Source organism: Boleophthalmus pectinirostris, unplaced genomic scaffold, assembly GCF_026225935.1.
Source record: "Boleophthalmus pectinirostris isolate CB_2022bp ecotype Guang Dong unplaced genomic scaffold, ASM2622593v1 HiC_scaffold_12, whole genome shotgun sequence".
Taxonomy (NCBI): Eukaryota; Metazoa; Chordata; class Actinopteri; order Gobiiformes; family Gobiidae; genus Boleophthalmus; species Boleophthalmus pectinirostris.
Genome location: NW_026571018.1, coordinates 29,036,314 through 29,061,725, shown reverse-complemented (window position 1 = coordinate 29,061,725; position 25,412 = coordinate 29,036,314). Strand labels below are relative to the sequence as shown.

The following is a 25,412-nucleotide window of genomic DNA, read 5'->3' as shown; positions in this document are numbered from 1 at the left end:
TATCTTCAGAAATGTTCTTTTGTTTATACATGTATAACTCTATCAAAACAAAATTGATTCTAGTGATTTGGAGCTAAGTTATAATCCTTTAAGTTGCACTGCAGACTTTTTCTCATGGAGGAGCTGCCACCTGCTTGTCTCCATGGAGATAATGTTGGTTTGTGAATATTCCTCACTATTTTTTTCTGAACTTCGCTATCTTCATCTGAGCAATAAAACACATATTTGATTAATAAATGCCATAGGTTTAATTCCAGTGTAACACATTCCAAACAATAACACCATGTGGGATAAACAGGTATAGCAGCTCCCCTTCCAAGATACATAGAGCATTGTTTCCCAAAGCCTGGGTCGTGACCCTCAGGTGGGTCGCAAGACTTTTTTTTTTGGGGTCGCCTTGTCACAATCTGCATGTAGGTCTGCAATATACATATACATACATCTCTGAGCACTTTTTACCTGACCAATTTTCTGTGGGAAACATTGATTACTGTTTTTCATTGTTCAAACTTGAGTAATACTAATTGCTCAGAGAGACATGATCACTCACTCAACAATAAAACATCCTCATTAATGTTCAATAATGCTCAAATCCATCTTTATTTTGTGTTTTACAAATAATGTCTATTGACTTGGGTCACGAAGATTTATGACTTTTAAAATATGGGTCCCCAGAAAAAAAGTTTGGAAAACACTGACATAGAGCATGTGTTACATAGAATACATCTATATTTACTGAGAATTTTGGCCTATACAGTGCAGTTACCATTTAAGGTCCTATATAAGCTTAAAATGCTCCGTTCCACCTTGTGATGTCGATGGTAGTTTTCAAGTGAACATCTACGTTTTACCTTCATTTCAGTAGAGATAGGCAGTTCAAGGGATGAAATTATTCTAATGTATTCCAACATGCCTTTAAAGTTTCAAAATATGCTCGGACTATGAGAAAATCTTGTCCCACTTTGACCCAGTCTGAGCACTGACCTACAAAAGCAGCACTTTGAAGTTGATTTTGAGTCCGAGGTAATGAAAGAGGACAGACGGGGAGATTAGCTGCTGTTGTGTTAGCACTTTGGCCATGGGAGTCCCCTCTGCAGCCTGTTGTGTTAGAGCAGACAGCGGTGCACTGCGCTTGATAAAGTGGAAGTAAATGGACACAGCAGAATGACCAGACAAGGACAAAAGGTGAGGCTGATGAGAGCGAGATGAGACCAGGGAGCAGCACATGGGAACAAGAATCACAGATACATTTATGTGTGACTTATAAGCCCTCTGACTTGAATAACAATCAAGGTGCCTGCATGGCCATGTTTATTGAGGTGGATATTCAATTACATTTACTATAACTTTTTCACAAGATTGTATTTTCTAGTGCAGTGTTTCTCAAACTGTAGTACGCGTATCGATGGTGGTACATGAGCTGCTTCAGGTGGTACTTGGACCGCTCTTCAAGCTGTGGGTTTGCCTAATTTAGGGTTAATTTTATTAATTTATTTGGCAGATTTTGGATAATTTGTTGTCCAAAATGTTAATAAACCTCAAACCTGAATATTTAAGAAAATAAAAGTGAAGTAGTGGCTTTCTTAGGAGAAAATTGATGTGTCCACAATTATTTGACAGTTATTAATGTGTAGAATTATACAACTAAAAGAAAAATTTACATTTTCCATTCTCACTTGTTTATTTTCATCTGCCCGAATAGTAAACAACTCAAAATTTACGAATAAACATCTCTGACATAAAAAAAAAAAAATCTATGACCAATATAGCTGCCCTTCTTCTCAATAATGGTCATAAGCCTTTCATTCATGGAGTCTGTCCGCTTATTGATCTGTTGACTTTTTGTGCAGCATCAACCACAGCCAGACACTATTTCCCTTCACTGTAAATCTCCCATTTAAGAAGGGCTCACAAGTTCTCAATAGGGTTTAGATCAGGTGAGGAAGAGGGCCATGCCATTATTTTTTCATCTTAAAGACCTTTACTGGGTAGTCACACAGTGGAGTACTCCTGATGCATGAGATGGAGCACTGGAGCATTGCTGAAAAATCATAGTCTTCTTCAAAGATGCAGACTTTTCCCTGTACCACAGCTTGGAGAAAGTGCCTTCTAAAAACTGACAGTAGGTTTTGGAGTTCGTTTTGAGTCCATCTTCAACCTAAAAAAGTCCAACAAGGTCATCTTTAATAATACCATCCCATACCAGTACCCCACCTCCACCTTGGTGGAGTCTGAGCCGAAGTAGAGCTCTGGTTCATCAAGAATCACTCTCATCTCACCAGTCCATAAAACCTTTGAAAAATCTGTCTTCAGATATTTCGTGGCCCAGTCTTGATATTTTAGCTTATGTTTCTTGTTCAGTGTTGGTGAGGTTTCAGCCTTCTTTACCTTGGCCATGTCTCTGAGCACTGAACACCACTGAGCAAGCCAGTGTGGGTCCTTGGGCAAGACCCACCACACTACTGCCTACCTCATATAATGATGAGAGACAATGAAATTTATGAGATGCTGGCTCAGACGTCGCCTGGCCAAACAAGGTCTGGGTCAGGTGCTGGGGAACCGGAGCACCTTGATGAATAATAAGGGTTCTGTTCAGTTCTCACATCTCTCCCATTTCCACCATGTTCCAGTAGCCCATTTTTCATCAAGGTGCACTGGTTCTCCAGCACCTGGCACAGACCTTGTTTGGCCGGGCGACGTCTGAGCCAGCATTTCGTAAGTTTCATTGTATACATTTTTTTTTCTCATTTTATATGGAACATATTTTATTTTTATTTTATTTTATTCAATGTTGTGAAATAATACCCTAATATCTTTCACTTCAAATGATTTAATAATCATAAATCATTAGAAAATCTTCCAAATAACCAAGCTAATTACATGTCATCAATTTATAAAGAAAAAATATCAATCTGAATCATTTATTAACTAGCGTTATGTCTTGTCATCTTTGTGTGCATATTTTTTCTCTGTTTTCTTGTATGTATGTTTATAATAATTTGTTTATAATAATAATTTGTATGTATATATGCAATACATTTAATGAAAACTAAATAAATAAAATAAAATATTTGTGTCCTTTGAACTCAACATGCTGCACTTTTTAGTTGGTTAAAATAACAGGATATGATGTTGAAAACTGAGGTTAAAAAAAAAAAAGTTTTGGAAACTGCTCAGTCAGGTAGCCATAAAGCCCACCAACCGGTCCGTTGCCATGGGACCAAAACAAATCTACAGTAAGACTAAAACTGGGTGTGAACGCACTCTTAGTTGAGCAAGTGTTTGGGTGAATACAGTATAAACTGATTTACCATAATATATACAAGTTTACCTGACTTGTATTGGCCTGGACTTCTTCAAATATTCCAGATATTTTTTTATACAATATCAAATAAGGTAAGGTATTATCCTTGGTTGAAGGAAAGGTGTACACCATGGTTCAAAAACATATTGGATTAGTGGACAACCATATCACTGGATGGCGGATCTTAAGTCAACAGGACCATAATATGATGACAAGGGCACATGGAAAACAATGTCACAGGTTGTTCTCGGAAAACAACTTTTTCATAACCTTCACTTCCTTTACGTCTCTGTTCTCCAGAAAGACATTTTGTAATGATGATTTCAATGCTGAGGCAACCTGTCTGGCAGTGGGCAGTGGGCAGTGGGCAGTGGGCGCTGCAATGCCGCACCAGGGAACTCATCTCCAGATTCTCTCTTTTTTTTTTTTTTTTTTTTTTTAACCTGTAGGGATGTAAACAGGCAAACCCATTTCACCCCACCGGTCACAACTGTGGCGAGCTACTTACTGTCTATATTTTCAATACATTTTATGTTATGTTTATTTCCACATTCAAGGAAATTCCTGATATGCTGCATGAAGCTGACGGCCCCGTCAAGGCCTGGAACTAAGTAATTGGTCCTAAATATGGATTCCTCATTGTGATTGATTGGCCTGATATGGACTCTAGGGAGGAGGAGATGTTCACCACTAACCCCACCCCTTCTCATTTACCCTCAGTTATTGTAAAATGATAGTCACCTATCTGTTATTCACCTTATTATGTTTAAATCCTCCTAGAGAATTGGTGCAGTGTTGACTTGTTGGTGCACATGAAAATTAAATATTAAAATGAACCGACTTCATGTCATATTTAAAATGCAAAAATTTCCCAAATTCTCCATTGACATTAATGGGATTCCTGTTTAACGAAAAGTGCTATCACAAAAAATTGTGGTTTAGGAGCATTTATAGACAAAAGTGGGTGGGACGGAAAAAGGTGGATAGGGACATATTTGAAGAACATCCAAGGTCATGTAGCTGCATGAGAGACAAGTCTGAGGAACACCCAAAGTTTTCCAGAACCTATAGAAAGAAATCTAATAAACATCTAGGGTGCTTTGGGATAAGTCTGAAAGTCCTCTAGCTGCATGATGGACAAGTCTGAAAAACATTCAATTTCCTTTAGAGGCTATAGTAACAAATCTGAGAATTGCTAAATAGAAATCTGAAGAACTTCCAAGGTTCTCTATCTGCACAATGGACATGGCTGAAGAACATCCAACGTCCTCTACATGCTATTGGGACAAGTCTGAGGAACATCAAATGAAGTCCCCTAAAACCTAGAGAGAAATCTGAAGAGCATCCAATGTGTTCTAGCTGCTAAAGACAAGTCTGAGGAACACCCAGTGTCCTCTAGCAGCTACACAAACAAGTCTGTAGAAAATCCAAAGATGTCTAGAAGCAATAGAGGGAAATCTGAAGAACATCTGGGTTCCTTCAGCTACCACTGGGACAAGTCAGAGGAACATCAAAGATCCTTTACCTGCTCTTAAGACAAGTCTGAAGAACACCCAAAGTGCTCTAGCTGCTATCAAAAGAACTCTGAAGAATCCAAGCTCCTCTACCTGTTATTGGGACAAGTCTGAAAAACACTAATATCTCTAGAAGCAATAGAGAGAAATCTGAAAAATATCTATAGGACAAGTATAAGTAACATCCAAGGTCTTCAAGCTGCTATAGAAACAAATCTGAGGAACATTAAAAAATCTCTGGAAGCAATATGGGACAAGTCTGAGGAACAGCAAAGTCCATATGACCCACAAGGACAACTCCGAAGAACATCTGGGGTCTTTTAGCAACTTTTGGACAAGTCTGAAGTACATTCAAGGTTCTCTCAGAAATGATTATACTCTGTCCCACATATATAAGTGAGAACAGCATCTTTTTTTTTATTTTGTGGAACAATGGCACTATATCTGTCATACTTAAAACAATACTTTTTAAATGTTAAAATGTTCTTAAAAAATAAATGTCTACTATCACAATCATTAAAGTCAAAATTTTTACAGTATTTTTATATTAAATTGATCAAAAATTTCTTATCGTACCATTAATTCACAATACAAAGTATCAGCCCACTGGTCACAATTGTGACCAAGCATAAAACTCACTTATTCATCCACTTTTTTGAAAATTTTCATAAAAATGATTCTGATCATGCCAGAGTACTACAAATGGCACATGAATTTCATAATGGGATCTTCGGGGAAAATTTGGGCATAAATGCTAATAGTAAAGGTTACTCAAAAATGTGTGAATGAAACAAAACACAACTCCAGTATGTTTTTGCCATATTATAACATGGCTTAAAGCTCACGAAAGTCAAGTTTGTGTAATATAGGACTTTAAATGACTTTGTGGCATTGGACATTTTCAAAGGACAATCTTGGCAATCCCTAAAGGCAAACAAGTGCTCACTGGTTGAAAATCAATGAGTGATGTAGATCTCCAGAAAAATTGCATCATCAAATGCAAATTACTAGATAGGCTATTTGATTTGATGATGCAACTCAAATACGGGCACAATACGCTTTTTGTAATTTATGTTTTGTTTGTTTGTTTTTTGTTTGTTTGTTTTTTGCAACTCATAAAACAGGTCAATTGAGTGCGACCAAAAACCTAAACGATAAAGCATACACACATGAAAGCAGTATTTCGGATTTCCCTCCTTTTTCTTTCATCTGAAATACAAAAGCGACTCAGACCGGTACAGTCTGGAGCCGTGCCTTTTCATAGCATCAAGGGGCGAGGCTTGGGCTGAGCTCCTTCCATATACGGCGTTCCTACTACGGCGGAACATTCTCACTGTAGCGCCATACAAACACGCTTGGCTTTTTACGCACTGAAAATTGCCTAACTGGTCAATTTTTATATCAGACAAAACAAATATAACTTGAACTATTATATTTTGGATGTACGTTGGTATATGTTGAAGAGTATATGAAAATCTTCCGAAAGTCCGTTCATTCATGAGCGGAAGACCCGCCTTCCGGCCCGCGTGCGTCACGTTGCTTTGTTTACACGCCCCTCCCGCTGAATTATAAGCACACAACACGCACGGTAGAGCGGGATATTTCATCAGAACATCGCATCCTTCATCTTCGTCCTTTTCTGCTATTTCTGCCCTTGAAACTAGAATAAACACGACGACACTCAAAGGTAAGACAACTCACACCTGATCTACAATATTTTAAAATGGAGTCTCATTGTTATGTTAGGGGATGTAAGGTTAAGCGTAAAACTACTCGCCGAGTGAAAGTAAACTGACGCAATATCCCCTCGTGTCTTATCGTAATATTAGCGGACTCAGTTTAAAACAGGCAACGACACCGCTGTACATAACTTACATGCCATTCTAATCGATTTGTAATTTGTGAAAGCTTTTAAACACATAAGGTTTTAGGGAGAGTAACAACGTTGAGTTTGTTATTTGAGCGGGTAACCAGCTGATGCCGCCTAATATTGTACATGGAAAAAGCGTACAGCAAGTTTTAATTGTCATGACCATTTGTTATTTCATTTTAAATATATTTTTTCCAGTAAAACGGTGGCTTTCCGTTGCGTATCCATTCATTATTGATAGTATACCGGCGGCGTTAGCTTGAGATACTAGCAGGAAATCTCGTCGGAAACGTTTCTTAGGCGTGGGGCTTCCCTGATGCTACGTTCAATGACGCGAGAAAACACAATGTTGACACGATTTCTATAATGATGCAATCTTGACAAAGTAAGCCCGCCGATTTGGCATGGTATTATCCGTGTATTACGTGTAACAACACTGCTCCGCATCGCTCCATGTGGGCTGTACTAATGCAGCAGGCAACAGCAACACGCGAGCATGCTAGTAAGTACCACAACAGTTAAGGTGTGCGCTCCAACCATGGATCTATGGCTCCAACTCCCAATCTGATGCAACATTGACTCACGAAGGTAGTCATTTGGTGCATCTGCATGTGGTATGGCTGTATAGTAGGCGTATTATTACTAAATACACTAGTCAATAGACTATACATGCAATATTGCCGAAGACTACAAAGGCATCATTACGCGAGATCAGGCCAGCCACGTCGCGCGTACGAGCCTCTGTGCCAGCGGGCGGTAGGACACGGGTCTGATGATGGACACTTGAGCATCATCCAACAAGATTGACACCCAGCGTAAGTAAGGTTATTTTGAGCGCACTGTAGGTTTACTGTAGTTAATTGGCAACACGCCGGCTAAATGCCATGCCATCGCTGAGAGTCACTTCTTCCGTTTCCAGGTGGTGTGCGCTGATCAGGCAATGTGTCTGTCTCAGTTACTGCACGCGTGTGTGGTTGCATCAGCCGGCATTTTAACGTATCGTTTTCAACTAATGTCAGAAATGTATTGTAATTTTGTGGAGAGCAGTAAGGAGATTCTATATATATAGTAGTTGAAGCTGCACGCCACTGGCTGTAAACGAGTCGTATAGGGTTTGAAGAAGTGTTTGAGCAGATGGTCAACTCAGCCACGTTTGAACTGTCTGAAATTTAACCCTTTGTAGTCGGTATGTTACTTTAACGCCATCAGTGTATCTTAACCTATATGGTTCAAAAACATATCCTTAATGTAAGGTTGAGTCTGTCAATGTGGAGAAAAAGTAAAAGCCTGATGGTGAGAATCATTTATTAAAAATAGCATACAATGGCAACTTCTAGGTCTAGTTATTTTTCTCAAGATTAATGTAGTGCAAATGTAGGGCTAGTTATTAATGGCTAACATTATTATGAGAGAATACCACAAACAAAATGCATAAAGTTGCCTCCTGATTAATATTAATGTATTTTCCATGTCAGGTAAACCAATACAGCAGTCTGTGTCCTAGCTTTTGTTGTGTTAGTCAACTATGTGTCACAACTTAAGGGCAACATTTTATGAAAACAGTTAGGGATATTGAACTTAGCTCATGTGCTTAAACATGCTCATGTCTTTGGTGTTTTCCTATTTCTTCTCCGTCTGTGGCTTTAGTCTCGGGTTGTCCACTGGAAAAAGAGTAGATTTTATGCCACATTCTTGTTCACGGTGGGGGGCTTCTGGCAGGTGTCCAGGTAGCGAGGGTCGCCAAGTTCAATCCAAGTGCATTTATCACCACTTACACGCACACACTTTCAAAGGTCTCCAACCAATCACCAGTAAGCGACTCAGAGGGCCTTTCACGCATTATGTAAGCCTTGAATTTACAACTTTTAGATAAAGTTCAGCGTGTTGTTGTCAGTTTTATTGTGAGTAGTGCAACTTGAGCACATAATTCCATCTGTTTAAATAGAGTATATTAAGTTCAAGTTCATTAATTTAAGACTGTGAGAATTTAAAATATAAGGTCTGCTGCTGTATGATGAGATACCAACTATTTCCAGTCATGAATTATATACTTGGTTCTTTTAATTTAGAGCTCCACGGATAATCTTCTGTCTGTAAAAGTATGTGGTTTGGAGCAGTATATTTTATGTTAAAGTGCAATGATTAAAAGTCTGTATTGTTTATTCTCAGGAATTTTTTTGTTTGTTTGTTTGTTTTCTCAATCGCTTTGACACACTTCTCTATTGAAAATTGACATTTTCCTAAACAAAGCAAAGTACAGTTTTACTTTCAATAATAAATCATCCCCCAAATGCAAATTTTCAACTTTGGTATTTGTTTTTCTGTGCTCTTTCATTAATTTGACAGAGCAGCTCAGAAGTTTTAGTCCTGCTCTCAGGGACCACAGAGAATCACATTTTTCCTGATTATATATTCATATATATTTATTTTTTTGCATCGTAATAACTTCCACTCAAAAGCTTAAATTATATAATGTCCTAGTCGTGTAACAGGAGTTGTCTGAACTTGCTGACATCAGTGAGAAACACAACAACAAAGCCATGCGTTGTTTATATGGATGGAGCAAGCAGCTGCTACAGACCGTAATGGGGTTAGCAGGTTTCTTCCTTCTCCCCATAAGCCTCTTAGCTCCATGGCTGCCGTTGGACCAAAGCTAATTCAGGTAACTGCACCATTATCCTGCAGCAGCCTGTTGTAACCGGAGCAATTTTGGCCTGGCATTGATAGGCCTTGTGGATAATGGGACAAAACGCTATTCAGTTAGAAAGTTTGAACATGAGCTCATTGTGTAAGTGCACTGATTATGATGTGGAAAAACCCTCCCTCCTTATATGTATAGTGTAAGAAAGTATACCTAATGATCGAGAAGGCCCCCCACCCCATGCAAAAGTTGAACTGCTGAAATTCTTGTTGTGCGGCAAGAGTGCAAGCCACCCTGCCACCAACTGTCTGTTTCTTCTAAAGGTTTGCCCACAAAATGTCTGCCAGATTTGCGATCTTGTGTTTAGGTGTTGTGCGTTACATGACGGGGCTTGTAACAAGACACACCTTCAAAAATCTGTCCCAGTTCAACTCCAGGTTGGCACCTCGTGAAAGCCACAAGGAAGGGATTATCAGAGGGTCTGACGTGCACCAGGGAACCAACAAGAGCTCAGTGAGGCCCACACTCTCAGCCTTAGCAGGCCACCCTTCCTGTAAATGAGGCAGTGGTACAGTAAAGTTTTATAACACTGGAAGACTTAGAACTGTCCTCAGTGTTTCACATAGAGTCTTCTCTAACTTTTTCATAAATCAAAACTTCAGAAATTATTTGATGTTTTCATTTGAATTAGAGCTACACTGGTGTTGGGTATTGGGACGATCTGGTATTGGTCAAGATACAATTTTTAAAATACTTGTGATTTTGTTTTGGTTAATCTTGCAGCCCATGCTGTTCTACTGGAGAAATCACAAGGACTTTGGGCACCATATATGACTGTTTATGTGTTGTACACTAATGGCATCTTCAGATCTTGGTTCTCGGTGTGATTGGAAATGCCACACCAAGGAAGGCCAAATATCCACCATGCACCCATTTCAGCTTCAAAAGTTGCACTGTTTATTATTTTGGATGTTGGTCGTCTCAAGTTGTGTTTTTCTACATTGTTTGACGCCGTTTGTACTAATCCTCAATTGCTTTCATTGTTTTGAGAGGTTGTGAAAGCATGGCTATTTTTTGTGCGCTTGAGAAAAAAACGTATAGACGATGTGTGTTGACCTGAAATTATTTTGGGAACATCAAATAAATTGTGAAGCTTTGGAGATTGTTTCCTCTATTTGAATTTACTTTTACAAACGAGGACGTGAGCAAAGAAAAAATAAATATTCCTAAACCGCAAGTAAATGTCTGTTCCGGTAATGTTTAATCGATGATAAAAATGCTTCCTTAAAGACTTCTGTCAGGTGACCACTGGTTCGTTTTGCAGGTTGCTGGATTGAATTTCACTTGTTCTCATTGCCTCCGACTGTGACTGACCCGAAATGTCAGCCCGCCTCCTCAGTGCTCCCTCAGAGTCAGATATCAAGACTTCAAGACATGTGACGGCCTGGTGTACTACTTTACTTCTTTTAGATTCTTTGAATGTCGCAAAATATATATACTAATAGTTGTTTAATAGTACACAAAGAAAATGTTTGTTTTACATTGCGTTGGGTAAGATGGCTGTAGTATGTTCAATACCAAAAGATCCGATAAATATTTCAAATACAATAGAAGGAACAAAATACTATTCGTTAATACATCATTAGAAGCAATATACAACTACCATTTACAATACATTGTATCAGTGATACTGAATGATCAATGATACTGAATGATTGTTCAGTCTGTTCACAGTTCAAGTTGGCACGCAGTTTAACTTTTTTTGTGCCTGTCCTTAATTTGGATAAATGAGAGTTACAGGAGAAAGGCCATCTGATATAAAATTTGGAATTTGGTGTCAAATTTGGAATTCAAAACCTAGGTCTAGAAATAAGACTCATCCATACTCTTAATATTTAGAAACATTTTTGTTGTGTTGTACCTTGTTCATGGCATCAAACATGCAAAGACAACTTTCAGTTGTTCAAGACTATGAATAGAGATGCACCAGTCTATCTTAATATTTGAGTTTAGATCTAACTTTGCTGTTTCTTCTCTAGCAAAAAAGTGTGCTGTGTACATATTGCATTTTTATAAACCTAAAATGTCAGCTTTTATTGTTCCTCCTCCATTCAAACCTTAGGCCCAGTACAAGGCTGTAAAGACGAGGGAGTGAATCCAATTGAAGTGAAAATACATGTGTAGTTTTGGTTTGGGATAAAAGCTGCTGAACTCTTCCTCCTCAGGGTCACATCTACTGGAGCTGATTGTCATCCGCCTCAATCCGGTCTTTTGTTATTGTCTGTGATAAGATAAATCTGGCCTTGACATTTGAAAGCTTTGCCTAGATTGCTGCATAAACTATAGCAGCTTCTATACATGCATTTAGTGTTAACAATACAAAGGCTATTTGGTACATTCTTGCAGCATCCTTGGATCCAAACTAAATCATTAAATCTAAATGGCTTTCCTATTATATTTATAATATTCAGCATAGGTATTTAGCGGGGAGTGAACAATATTGACACAAATGTTACGTTTCTATGGGTTTTTAAAAAAAATTACATTTATTTTTTGGAACCCATCCAAAATGTGTCTGCAAAGCATTTTGGTTGAGGTTCAAGTATGGCACAAATATGACTGTAAACAAATTAGCCACAAAAGTGCAGATTTTTTTTTTTTTTTTATCAGATGTTTCTTGAGCTTTTTAATCATTTTCCTATAGGGATGGATGATATATCAGCATCAGTGATATTTGATATTGGTATCAGCTGAAAAATCTAATTGGACCATACTATATTTCATTATTAGACAAGATATTCTTCAACCTCCATAACATAGGATCTTTGTCAGTCCAGTTTCCAGTACAATCTTCAAATAGGGTTGAAAATGGGATTCAACTAGATGTCCAATAAACCAACATTTTCTCCATAAAGTGAAGATATTAGATAATTTAACACACAGTTAATCTGACAAACATTCACACTCACTCATTCACACACACTCTATGTGCAAGTGTTTCTTTCCACAGATCTGAAAACTCAGATTTTAAATGCCACTGTTATTACCATTGTGATGCTATAATTATTTGGATCTTATCAGAACAAATCATGTCTTATGACTGGACTTAATTTGATTAATTAGTTTAATAATGAATTTTAATAATCAGTTGTTTTAAAAATTGCTAAATCGTGAATTTTTTTATTTTTATAAATAACTCCTGACTTCTCTTACTTGCATAGCCTTGTTATGGTGCAATTAAACAATTAACAAATCTGATTCTAATTTTAATATTTAAAATTAGATTAGATACAAATACAAATGTAATTGAAGGCACTATATTGTTTTTTAGTAAATAATAGGATATGATGAGAATGAAAATGTAAAGAACTTACCCTGTTCAAAAACCTAGTAATCCCTGCTCTGACTTAGATCAAAATCATAATCATTCAGTCACCTGTCACTCTATAATTTGTCTAGGTTTGGGACTGGCAAAAAGACTACAGTACTTAATATTTCTATATTATAATTATAATAGAATCCTTGAGTTATTCCTTTGTGCGACGTGACCTCATCAGCATCTCAAAGCATCTCAAACATGAATGCTCTGACATAGCTTTTTGACCTTGAGAATTTAACTTAGTGTCTATGCTTTCTCTCGCATTTTACTGTGTACTGTGTATAAGCCACCATTTTTAAGCAATTATTGAGGAAATGTTAAGAAAAAAGCCAGTGAAAGTGTATCTCTCTCAAGTAAATGTTAGCTCTGTTTTTCCTGTGTAATTCCGTGCTGTGCGTTACATACAGTACCTGGGGTAGCTCTCTGCAGCTGGTTCATCTTATCGAGCTCCTGGTTCTCCCTGGCCTCTTCCACTTGTTGATATTAGCTCAAAGAAGTCAAACCATATCTCCCCCTGCAGCCTTTGGCGTTCCCAGGCTTCTCGCTGTCTGTAAAAAAACACACAAAATGGTATGAAGGAGAGAGGGGAAGCTAGTGTTTTTAATTGACTTACAGCTGTGCTCTACAGTAGGTTTATTTATCGAAAAAATTAAACACACAACAAGCATTTCTTTGGACTAGAGTTTCCAGTGCTCTGCTGTGGCAGAAAAAGCTGAAAGGTTTAATTCCTGGAAGTTGTGTAACAGGTACTTATATGGGCTCATGCCTTTTTTATATGTAAAGTCTCAAATGTTCAAGGGGATTTTCAGAGAATGTTTCTGACTGAACCTCACATGAAAAGTATCTAACCCCTGCTATGTGATATTGGCCTTGCAATTAAACTGTGCTACTTAAGCTGCAATAGTGGCATTCCATCACCATGTGACAGAGGAGGGAATGAATAATGCACCGAAATGTTCAACCATTTGAGTTTCTAGAAAGGTTTTGTGTTCAGTTAGGACTGTCAAGCTTATTTGGTAAATAATTGTGAGTACTCAGGTCACAATATAATTTTAAAAGTACATTTTTTATTAATTTTATTGAAATTATACTTGAAATTTACTGGCACAGTATAGTTTGTTGACAAGTCAAATTGTACTGTTCTCATAGGGTTTGTGTATGCGTAATCTTGTAAAAACTGTAAGTGCAATCTTGTTCCGTGTTTGAACTCTTGTTTTGTTGTTCTTCACAGGTGCAAAGAAACTCTCTGACCACACAGCTGCTACTTCCTGCTCATTAGAGTCTGAAACTCCCACGACAAAGCGGCCGATATCAAACTGGTGCTTAGATTACCTCCACCATCTGCCTCCAGCACTCTCTTCGTCCAGTCCTAGCCGTGTCAATCACCCTCCCACGCGCATCTCTTTAAAAAAAACAAAACACTGCTTCAAAACCCACTCACAGCAAACATGGTGAGCAAGCTGTCTGCGTTCGGTAAGACTCTCCTCCGTCGCCGGGTATTGGACTTTTCCGGAGAAGAGACCCGGTTCGCCCGATGCCTGTCCACGTTAGACCTCATTGCACTCGGGGTGGGGTCGACGTTAGGGGCTGGGGTGTATGTCCTGGCTGGAGAAGTGGCCCGGGAGAAGGCGGGACCAGCTATAGTCCTGTGTTTCCTCATCGCAGCATTATCCTCCATGTTGGCCGGACTGTGCTATGCAGAGTTTGGAGCGCGGGTCCCCAAAACGGGCTCAGCCTATCTGTACAGCTACGTCACAGTGGGAGAGATATGGGCCTTCATCACAGGGTGGAACCTCATCCTCTCATATGTCATAGGTGAGCATTCATTCACTCTCTGCATTTTTATGGACCTATTGATTTAATCTTTTGGTTTTATCTCAGTGACAGTATTCAACCAATCAGAAATGCCTGTAAATGTCATAAATGAGGTTCAAGCATTGCAAGAAGGTCTATGAACTGTACAAACTGTAAATGTCAGGGTTTTTTTTTCTTTTCCCCCCCCTTTTTTTCATATTTTTCATATTATATGAAACTACTCAGGCCATTGTTCTTTGTTTCAATTCAGTGCTCATAAATACCTAGTTAGTCATATGACCAAGTAAATACGTCACTGTAAGATTTGGATATCGAAAGGTTGTATCTAGAGTGTTATATCTGTTTCGCACAGTATTTTTTATTCCAGTACTGAACATTACCTGATCTTGTTTCCTCCAGGTACAGCCAGTGTGGCACGGGCGTGGAGCTCCACCTTTGATAACCTGGTGGAACAGAAGATCTCAGGGTTCTTCAAAGCTTCGATGGCCATGAAGGTCCCAGGACAGGTGCTGGCTGAGTACCCCGACCTGTTCGCCCTCATCCTGGTCGTGCTACTGACAGGTGAGGCATTTCAACCTACAATTTCATACCATAATATGTGTTTATTATACATTTTTTTGGCTTTAACTCCATTCCCAAGTACCACAAAATACCTTCATTCTTGACACTCTCACTCACCTTACAAAAATTTTACAACCTCACACTTCTTGCATAACGTGCAACTACAAGAGGGAAAGGGTGTGTACCGTAGCATACTGAAATGCTTTTTAAAGCTATTCTTGCTACATTTTTCAAGACATTAGTCTGTTTTTTTAATCATCACAATTCTTCCATAATTTCTTGATTTGTCATCTTAGTTACATATTGGTTAACTGGACAAACCAGCCTGTGTTAGGGACGTAGGAAATTTAAAATCAAGTTTTGGCCATTACATGTTTTCTGGTGTTTTAACTTGTCAAAGCAGCACATCAAGAACACATCAATTGTGCAGGTAGCAAGAAAACTGCATTCAAAATCATGATAAAATGAAAGAAAATATTCACAGTCAATATAAAATGTAAAATTATCTGTGAAATGGTCTGCTTTTAACATATTAACCATATACATATGAAACCAGTCATTTAAAAATAAACAATAGTGGCAGATTTCAGAAGTAATGCTGACTAATTCTATAGTATTTATTGCACAAATATTAATTTCTCAGAATCACAATAACACTTGGCACACAGAGCACACAGAATGACGGCATGCCATATGTTTAGGAATTCCCGGGGGTAACGAGACACACTAAAACAAAAAGTGGTGTGAAAAAACTGTTATCTTGAGAAATATTGTTTACATATATTTACTTCACTATTCCTTGTCTTGATTCTGACCATTTCCCTCCCATGTTAGTAAAAGACCCATATATTTACATATAGAGTTATGCTAATTGAAAACATGGCAGTATTACACCTCCTCCTTTACAGTTACATAATGTGTTCAGTTTAGCGTGTGATGTTGTAAATGTGGTAGTATCGGACAGTGCTGGCTGCTGTTGGAGTGTGATGGAGAATGAGCCGCCCACGTTTCACTGGGTCTTTAACATTGGTGCCAGTAACGCTGCTTTTATCCCACTGCTTCTTCAGACTATCCCCAAGGTCCTCAGTATGGCAGTGTCAACATCAAGGCTCAAAAAGTATAATATTTTTGGATATGATCATTTAAAGGTACATTATGTAACTTTTTTAGTGGAAACTTTTCTGTCAGATGCTTTTCTCCATAGAGATGTTACTGCTTTGTCTGGAATGTTTCTAGCTCCATGGAGACGAAATTAGACAAATTTAAGAGTCAGATCTGTGGAGAGGCAGCCCAACTCACAGTCACAATGCCTGTTTTGCTAGATGTTTTTATTATTAAGTTATTAAACCTGTAATTGAATAAATGTAAGGTGGAGCTGTTTAATGTCATATTATGGAACATTCCAGACAGAGCAATGACATACTCATTGAAACAAGCAGGTGAAGTCACACAGTGCACCTTTAAATAAATAATCAACTTTTATGGTTTCATATTTATTATCTATATTTTTGACTTAATATATCTGTATATTTAACAAAAAACTCTCTTTCTTCCACCAGGCCTTCTTGCGTTTGGTGTGAGCGAGTCCGCGTTGGTGAACAAGATCTTCACGGGCATAAACCTGGTGGTCCTGGGCTTCGTCATCATCTCTGGTTTCGTGAAGGGTGACCCAGCTAATTGGAGTCTAAGTGTGGACGACTACATTGCCTTCAGAAACACCACCAACAGCAGCGGCTCTATCAAGTCAGTGTCTCGGCAGCACAATACGAAGCCTTGTATCACTGGAGGCTGTGTGTCTTTGTGCATTTCTTACAAGTGTGTGTCTTCTCCTGCAGAGTTGAGGAGGAGTTTGGCGTGGGCGGTTTTGCTCCGTTCGGTATGACTGGAGTTCTCTCTGGAGCTGCCACCTGCTTCTACGCCTTTGTGGGCTTTGACTGCATTGCAACCACAAGTGAGTGTTTATATAAGCTATAAGCAGTTAATGCAATATTGCTGGTACAGCCTTCTCATAATAAGACCAGTGAAAACAGGGCTGCCATTTTGGACATGGATAGAGATAAAACTTCATACCAATATCATTTATGGGCAAACAGCGCAGAAAGCTGGTGAAATATTGGTACAGGTGTTTTTTTGTATCTTTTCTGGCGGATTTGCCACCTGATACCAGTAGTAGTAGCAGTTGTAGTAGTGTGTCATAGTTTTATGCGAGTGCATTCTGTGTAAGTTAGTCACCTGTCTTTCATTCATTGGGTGTGCATTGAGAAGGGAATGTAAATGGAAGGTTTGTAGATGAATACTACAGCGGGGTGTGTCCAAGGCTGTAGAACTGTTCCAAGAATCTGGGAACTATGAACTCTGAGGCCATTTTGCTGAAACACAATTTACCCATAAATGATTAACCTTTTCTTTTAACTTGCACATTGTATCTAGAATTACGAAGTTTCAAACCAAAAATATGAAATATGATAATGGGTATTCAACAAAAAATCTTTTGATGTAGCTTTTATAATGGCAACAACCATTAGCATCTTTAATACAATATGTTATAAATCATTAATAATGATAAACACCGTTATCATTACAAAATAATAAGCACTCATTATTTGAATTTGAATTTTAATTAATCAGAAACAGGATATGGCTGTTTATAATATGAAATGCACTTATAATACACTTGGATTAATCAAATATTTAATCTTGGCTGATTACTGACCTCAGCTGCTACCTCCAATTAAAAATTATATTGCTTAACATAACTGACCTTACTAGCCCTGATTTATGGCACCTTCTTACCTTTTTGTTTTGTGATATATTTTGTAATTTTGACATTAGGCTAGAAATAAGAAATAAGAATGCGTCAACAAGTCTGCTATTAAAATCTAATGGTAATGATTTGATAGGTTCATCTTAAATATTTTATTTTCCTCCTCAGGTGAAGAGGCCAAGAACCCAATGCGTTCCATCCCTATTGGCATCGTAGCTGCTCTGCTCATCTGTTTCATTGCGTATTTTGGTGTTTCGGCTGCTCTGACCCTCATGATGCCGTACTTCCAGCTCAACACACAGAGCCCTCTCCCTGAAGCCTTCTCCTATGTGGGATGGTCGCCTGCCCGGTACATCGTGGCTGTGGGGTCCCTCTGTGCCCTATCCACTAGGTGAGGATCCAGGAATTGGAGATTTGGGTATTATTGGCCAAATGACAATATTGTTACATTTTAAATGTATTAGTTGAGGATTATGTATCAGATAATAGTGAAAGAGCAATTTTTTTTTAGATCGATGGAGAATCTGTAAAAACAGCTGAACAGGTTGAATGTATTATGTATTGTTATCATGAGTATACTTAATGAGGATACTTATAATGTGACCCCACTCTTCTGTCTGTAGTCTGCTGGGCTCCATGTTCCCCATGCCTCGTGTGATCTACGCCATGGCTGAGGATGGTCTGCTCTTTCGGTCCCTGTCTCGAATGAACCCGAGGACCAAGACTCCTCTGCTGGCCACCATTGTCTCTGGTATCATTGCAGGTAAAGTTTGACAATGGATTCATCTAGTTTGAATTCATCTGTTTACCTCTTTTCTCAAAAGTGTTATGTTAAATTTTCAACAGTATAGTCTGTTTTGGATTGGACAACTATCTACTGCCACGTTTATTTTAGCATCTTAATGTCAAGGCACATACAAAGTAACACTAAACCACAGGATTAAGATGAATTAAAATAAATTTAGTTTAAGACAAATCTGATTACTGTGTGTCACATTGCTCATACAACTATAAATCATAAATCTATTTCTCCCTTCTAGCTTTGATGGCCTTCCTGTTTGACTTGGCTGCCCTGGTCGACCTCATGTCCATTGGGACGCTTTTGGCTTATTCTTTGGTTGCCATCTGTGTCCTTATCCTCAGGTAAGACTTGTTATATTATATATGTCTATATTTGCATAAAATTTGCAACTAAACTGAACTTTAACATGTTAGCAACTCAAGCTAAAAACTTTTTTTTTTTTTAAATGCAGATTTGTCAACTGTTTTGTAAACTACACTGTAATTGATCCACATGGGCGTTTACTTGGTCATGGTAATAGGGGTCAATATTGACAAAAATATTCTCGATATTTATAGTTATTCTGAAAAATATATTCAGATGTTAACATTGCAGTGCAACAGAAATGTACTAAACTATGTCAGTTGAAATTTTAAAAAGTATCACACAAAACACAATCACTTCCATCTTTTTTTTTCAAAGATTATACTTCAAGCGTCTTTTATTTTGTTTTTTTTTCCAAATGTTTTTGTGTCCTTCTGAGGTATTTTCTTCTTTATACTTCTAAAACATGGACCCTCTGGTGCCAGGACTCCATTCCACATTTCAGTGTGATTTTCTTGGTTTAAATAAAGGTCAAATAGAAATAAACATTTGATATTTTGTGCCCTGTAGGTACCAGCCAGGTACGCTGAACTCACCCAGTCAGATGGAGAAGCTTGTGGAGATGGTGGGAGGGGAGAAGGTGGCGGTGACCGGAGGCGACAGCAGCGATGAGTACGGCACAGACGAGGCTGACGAGAGGCCGCTCAAAGAGGCATTCACCCTCAAACTGCTGTTTGTCCCAAGCTCCAAAAACCCAACACATATCTCTGGAAACATTGTTTACTGCACCACTGCTATTGTTTGTGAGTCTAACACTTTTTTTTTGTATTTTTTGAGACAAACTTCCATTTATTCATTTTGTTTTCTTTTTTTTTTTCTTTGTGCAAAATGTCACACCAATTTATGATAGAAAAAAAATGTAATAATAATGACTACGCTGTTGAATTTACTGCTTCTAATTCTATAAGGAAATGAATTTGCCTTTCTGGGACAACAATGCTTTTTTATGCTTAACAAGAAAACAATACAGACTTATTGTAAAATAAATATTGAAGACTAAATGCCAAATACTACTAAAGACTTAAATGCTAAATCAGGAATGTATGGAACAAACTGTATTGGTAAATTTGGTTTTGTCCAGTCCTAGCTTGTTGCCTCATGGATGTGTTATAATAACAAGCAAGTAATGATTGATTGACTCGTATCTTTTTATTTTTGCAGCCGTTTTCATCACAGTGCTATGCGTGTTGCTGGCTAATTTCCCGAGCGAGTTGTTGAGTGTTCAGCCCAGGGTGTTGGTGCCTGTCATTCTTTTGGCTGTGATGTGTGTTCTCTGCTTCATCATCATCTGTCGACAGCCACAGAGCAAAGAAGCACTCACTTTCAAGGTAAATATTCTCAGTATTCAGTCATTACAGAAGCAATTAGAAAAATCCCCCATTTATGTTTTTCACTACAGTATTTTAAAGTTCTTGTGTAAGTAAATATTTTGGCTTCATGGAAAGTGACATGATAGATGTATTTCATGGTGATAATTAAAAATAGAAAATATCATATGACCTACAATCTGAGAACTCATTGGTGGTGTAACAGAATCCAGTATTCTTTGCATCAACTAATTCGGCTGATTCTGGTTCAGTATCTTATTGTCTCTGTGTAATATTAACTGAGGGTCACTGTATACAATTGAATTATTTGAAATGACCAATCCAAATCCACATGGGAGCAGTGCTCAGTAATGCCAATGATCAAATTTAATTCAATAAACTCATTATGAATGACTTATTAAATAAACTCATGGCTATTTCCTTGTTTTTCCCCAGTCAAAACCAGCCCTATTATTATCATGCTCATACAGTACCACAATATCATGTTTTATTTGGTATTTTATACATTTTCTGTATTGTCTTGCAGGTCCCTCTCCTCCCCTGGCTCCCTTTGTTCAGCGTCTTTGTAAACATCTATCTCATGATGCAGCTTGACATGGGAACGTGGCTGCGGTTCACTGTTTGGATGGCCATTGGTAAGAAACATTTATTATGTGGCTTTTAGGACATTGCCATAATCACATCTGTTGTAAACCAGCTCTATCCAATACAAAATTAGCTTTTCAAGGAAGAAATATATTTTTATAACCGTTTTTTTTTTATTAAACAGGGGAAAGCAGATGAATAAATTATGACAAATATTAGACATTGATATGAGCTAAAATAAAATCCATATCAGATCATCCTTCGTTTTAAAGCAGTTATATTGAGTGAATTGATTTTTATGCAACTTTTCCATCTCCAGGTTTTGCAATCTACTTCTTCTACGGCATCAAGAACAGCAGCGAAGCGTCGAGTCGGTCCTCACCGCGCAAATACGAACCAGCCCAAACCAAGGCCCCCATCTACACCGGGGCCCCAGACGACAGCGATGTAGAAGGGGGCAACACAGCGTGACACCATGGACTCAAATCGTAACTAAGGTGTCATTTTAGCAAAGTCTAAAATGCCCTGTGCACAGTTTATACCTCTCTGACGTGAGGCTCAAAAAGGCCATGGGTGTTGCTGTCAATGTGGACTCAGATTATATGGTGACTTAGCGTTAGCCACCTACCGCTAATAAACAAACAACGGACTTCACTTACAAGACATTACCACTCTATGCTTACAACTGGAACCTTGTTACATATTATCAGCAATCTACATGTATGTGCTGCTTGGATATCGGGCTAGAACAGTGGTTCTCAAACTTTTCACATCAAGTAAAAATTGTTGGAATTACAAAAGTGGTTTGAAATGGGCTAACCAAAGCCCAGAAGAGAACCTGGACTACAAGCTGGCATTGTATAAATGGACTTCTTCAGACCTAACCCGGGTCCAAACCAGTGTTAAACTAGAGCTGAACTAAGTCAGAACCAACTATATCAGGACCAAAGATAAAATAAATGTAAACTAAGCCACACAGGACTAAACCAGGTTTAAACAGGAACTAAATGTTGTACAGTTTGAGAACCACTGAACCAGGGAGATTTTCCGCCTATTAGGACACTTGAATTTAACTGCGTGTATATGTGCTTTAGGCCTGTGCGCTTACTGTTACAGCCTGTTGAAATATGTGTAAAAAACAGGGTAGTGCTAAAAACGCGTTGTTTACAGTCAGTTTGTCCGGGTCAGTGGCACTTCTTGACGTCATTTTGGCTCTGTAACCCTTAACTCCCACCAAACAGCCGTCCACTACATGCATTAGCTGCTTTTTAATAACATAACTATTGTAATAACTGGCATTTGGGCGCATACTGAAAAATGTGGCCTTTATTTATGTAAACTTGACATGAATCACTGCGTCGCAAAGAGCATTTAAAGGTATAACATGCTAGATTGTAAATCTTTTTTTTTTTTTTTTACATTGAAATCCCTTAAATATGTTTATCTATCTATTTATTATCTGTTCCCCTAGCAGTGGGTACTAAATGATTTAATTGCTTGTTCAATATTACTTTACTACTGCCTTAATTTGTTGATAAACAAAAAAAAAAACGAAATAAGAAGTAAGACTCTCAAAAAACCCAAATACGATTTAACCTTCCTAATTCATAGACTTTGACCCTACATTTGAAACCTCAGCTTTAACGTACAATGTTAGGTCAATGGCCTCTACATCATTTCAACATTTTACTCTTTTGTTTACAAATGAATGTCGTTTGTGGGTGTGTGGCTTTCAGCCAATCACAGCTCACTGAAAAAAAAAAACACTGCTAAACTGGTATGAAGTGAGCCTGAGATCATTCAAAGCAGATAGGGCAGAAGGCCAAGTATTTTTCAAATAAATCCTGCATTTTATATTGTTAAATGCTCTATAGATATCCGTTAGCCATGTCAAAACTTGAAAACTTTTAAGAAGCAACTCTATCAAGTTTAAAGATATTTATAATTGTCTGTGAAGATCTACTGCAGTGTAATTTATTCTGCTTATTCATTTGTTATGGCCGATCCCCAAATATCCACAGATCTGACGAAACTTGAGATTTGCACTTATACACACAAAATCCCAATCTGAATCAAACTTTTATACATTTTTTCTGTCAGAACTGAAGTGGGGTCTGCATCTACAGTTTAACTAATATAGTTTTGTCTTCTACTGTATTTTCTTCTTGTGAGAGGATGTATCTTATCACAAATGTCTAGTTTCAATGGAAACGTGTCTCTGGCAGCTTTGTCTGTTGAGCTCCCATATTTTCTATTAGTACATGTACATTTACTCTTTCTCTGTTAGAATTGTTAATATTTAAATGTTCATAATATTTTTGGGACTAGCTTTTCTTTGCTTATCAATCATTAGACATGTATTTTATGTTGCATATTAGTGTAATATGTATTTGAACTTTAACTTCAATGAACTTTAATGAAATAATTGTATTTTTGTGATTTTTCTCTGACCAAATGAACATGTTTTGTAATTTTTTTTCCCAAAACATAAATGACTGCGAAACCCAGTCTCTAAATTATGTATTTTTATTTTATTTTATTTTTGTAACATTTTGTCCCTATGCTGGAAAAAAATGAAATATTGTTCATAGCTTTTGTGGCTTTATTGAAGTAATTTTAGCCTGTACAGTATTAGTGTTTAACTGTATTTTTTGTATTGTAAATTATAACTTGATTTGGCTTTTGTACATTCATTTCTCTGAAATTGACATATTGCTGCTGTAAGTAAAACTACTTATTTTGAGGAAGAATTAGAATACAGCCACTGTTACAGACATTTTTTTTGGAAACTGTGCCTAAATAACTATGTCTTACTTTAGGCCTTGGGCGGGGTCAGACTATGGAGAAATAGCTAGTTTTGAGATGTCTACAAAATTAGCTTGATTTGTATGTAAAAGGTAACTTGAATCCTGCTCTTGTGCCTCGTTCATAGTCAGTGCTATATCACCCCCTCTATGCTTTGGCATAATAATCAATTTAACTACTTCTGTCTGTTTTATATCTTGTAAATATGGCTGTCATGTACAAATGAACTGTATTTTCAATTTTTTTTTAATAAATAAAATGGCAATTCATCCTTACAACATTTCAGAGTTTTTAATTTGTTTCAGGAAATCTAAGGCAAAACTTCCTGGTGTTAGTTACCAGCAGGTTTACGTTGAGGCTTCATGAGCAAAAATGTTGTGCAGCTTGTTTGACTTGGTCACCCAACCTATTTATGCGTTTATAGCTTTTAGTGGGTCATCACCCTTAAAAGTCAATGCAAAATATTGAATTGAAAAATAAACTGAATTAAAAAATGGAAAAAAAGGCATGTGTAATTAACAATTTTATATTGCAATTAAATTTGACAGTACCATTACCAATTTTAACTACATAAAACAAATTAATCACGTATATTCTGCTCAAAATCTTGTAAATTATAGCCTAATCAAAACTGTAAAAATGCTTGTTAATTTATTTGTTAATTATCTAAAACTATCTGCTGCTCGCATAGGCCTACTGGACCTTTTTTGTGACACAGGTGATCAGTGATCATTCGTGATCATGTGACAAACACTTAAAGGTTGTATAGAGGATTTTCCAAGGAACGAGAAATCCAGCGACTGTTTGTCCTTTTTCAAATGTTGCGCATGCGTGAACCCACCCCCCCTCCCCTACAGCTCCCTACGTAGAAACGCCTCCTCCCGCCTCCTCGTTACGCCAGAAACAGGTTTGTTTACAGCCGGTGCGCTGCACATGACTTGTAAACAACTAACTACAGTGTTGGTTAGGCAAGGTGGAGAAGTGAGGAGCGGGGGGGAGCGGGTGCGCGGACATTTCGTGCGCGGAAAGGAGCAGGGAGAAGAGCGGAGCAGGGAGCAGGGAGAGGAGGGAGAGGAGAGAGGAGCGGTGCGCAGAGATTCTGTGCCCGGAGAAGTGAGGAGCAGGGGGAAGAGCGGATGGGCAGCGGGGAGGAGCAGGAAAGGGGTGCAGAGAAGGTTGCGCGGAGATTCAGTGCGAATGAACTAGCTACAACACGCAGCAGCAAGCGGACTCTTTCTTTGCCTTGAAAATTACGTTTTCAGACATAGGATATCGCTTTCGTGTCCTGAAAAACGTTTGACTAGCTCTTGGAAATAAAGTACGTTTTCATAATAAGCAGAAGTGACCTGTCCAGGAGTAATTTGGCGACCAGTGCGTCAGTCTTTAGACCCTGCGTCTGCTTCAGTTGCGCCATCGCTGGAATGAATCTTCAAGAATCACCTTAGTTTGGCTTCGCTGCTTTTCCCCTTGTCTTCTTCTTTCAGCAATCTCAAAAACGGACTTTCTCTTGTGGCTAACTGCTCCTGGATTCTTGTCTGCCATTGCAACAAACTTTGTGCGAACTGCGAGGAAGATATAGGTCAAAAAAAGCCGCTAAGAACTGTTGCGTTGGTGGAGTAAACAGCGTCTGTGCGGCTTGCGTCTGTGGACTGCGTGACAGGCGTACGTAAACCACGTACCG

General features: G+C 38.1%; 1 protein-coding gene across 2 annotated transcripts; it reads left to right on the top strand.

The window, feature by feature from the left end:
- Positions 1-6,357: 6,357 nt before the first annotated feature.
- slc7a3a (solute carrier family 7 member 3a) lies at positions 6,358-24,009 on the top strand. Of its 2 annotated transcripts, none has more exons than XM_020920053.2 (12): positions 6,358-6,505; positions 13,940-14,523; positions 14,923-15,084; positions 16,644-16,827; positions 16,920-17,035; positions 18,017-18,239; positions 18,472-18,611; positions 18,889-18,991; positions 19,524-19,756; positions 20,175-20,341; positions 20,868-20,976; positions 21,246-24,009. In XM_020920053.2, exons 2-12 carry the CDS (start codon positions 14,157-14,159, stop codon positions 21,395-21,397), a joined length of 1,956 nt encoding a protein of 651 aa, XP_020775712.1. In that variant the 5' UTR covers positions 6,358-6,505; positions 13,940-14,156; the 3' UTR covers positions 21,398-24,009. The 2 variants fall into 2 exon arrangements, with proteins under 2 accessions (XP_020775712.1, XP_055004329.1); XM_055148354.1 differs by lacking the exon at positions 6,358-6,505 and adding an exon at positions 6,952-7,503.
- Positions 24,010-25,412: the final 1,403 nt, after the last annotated feature.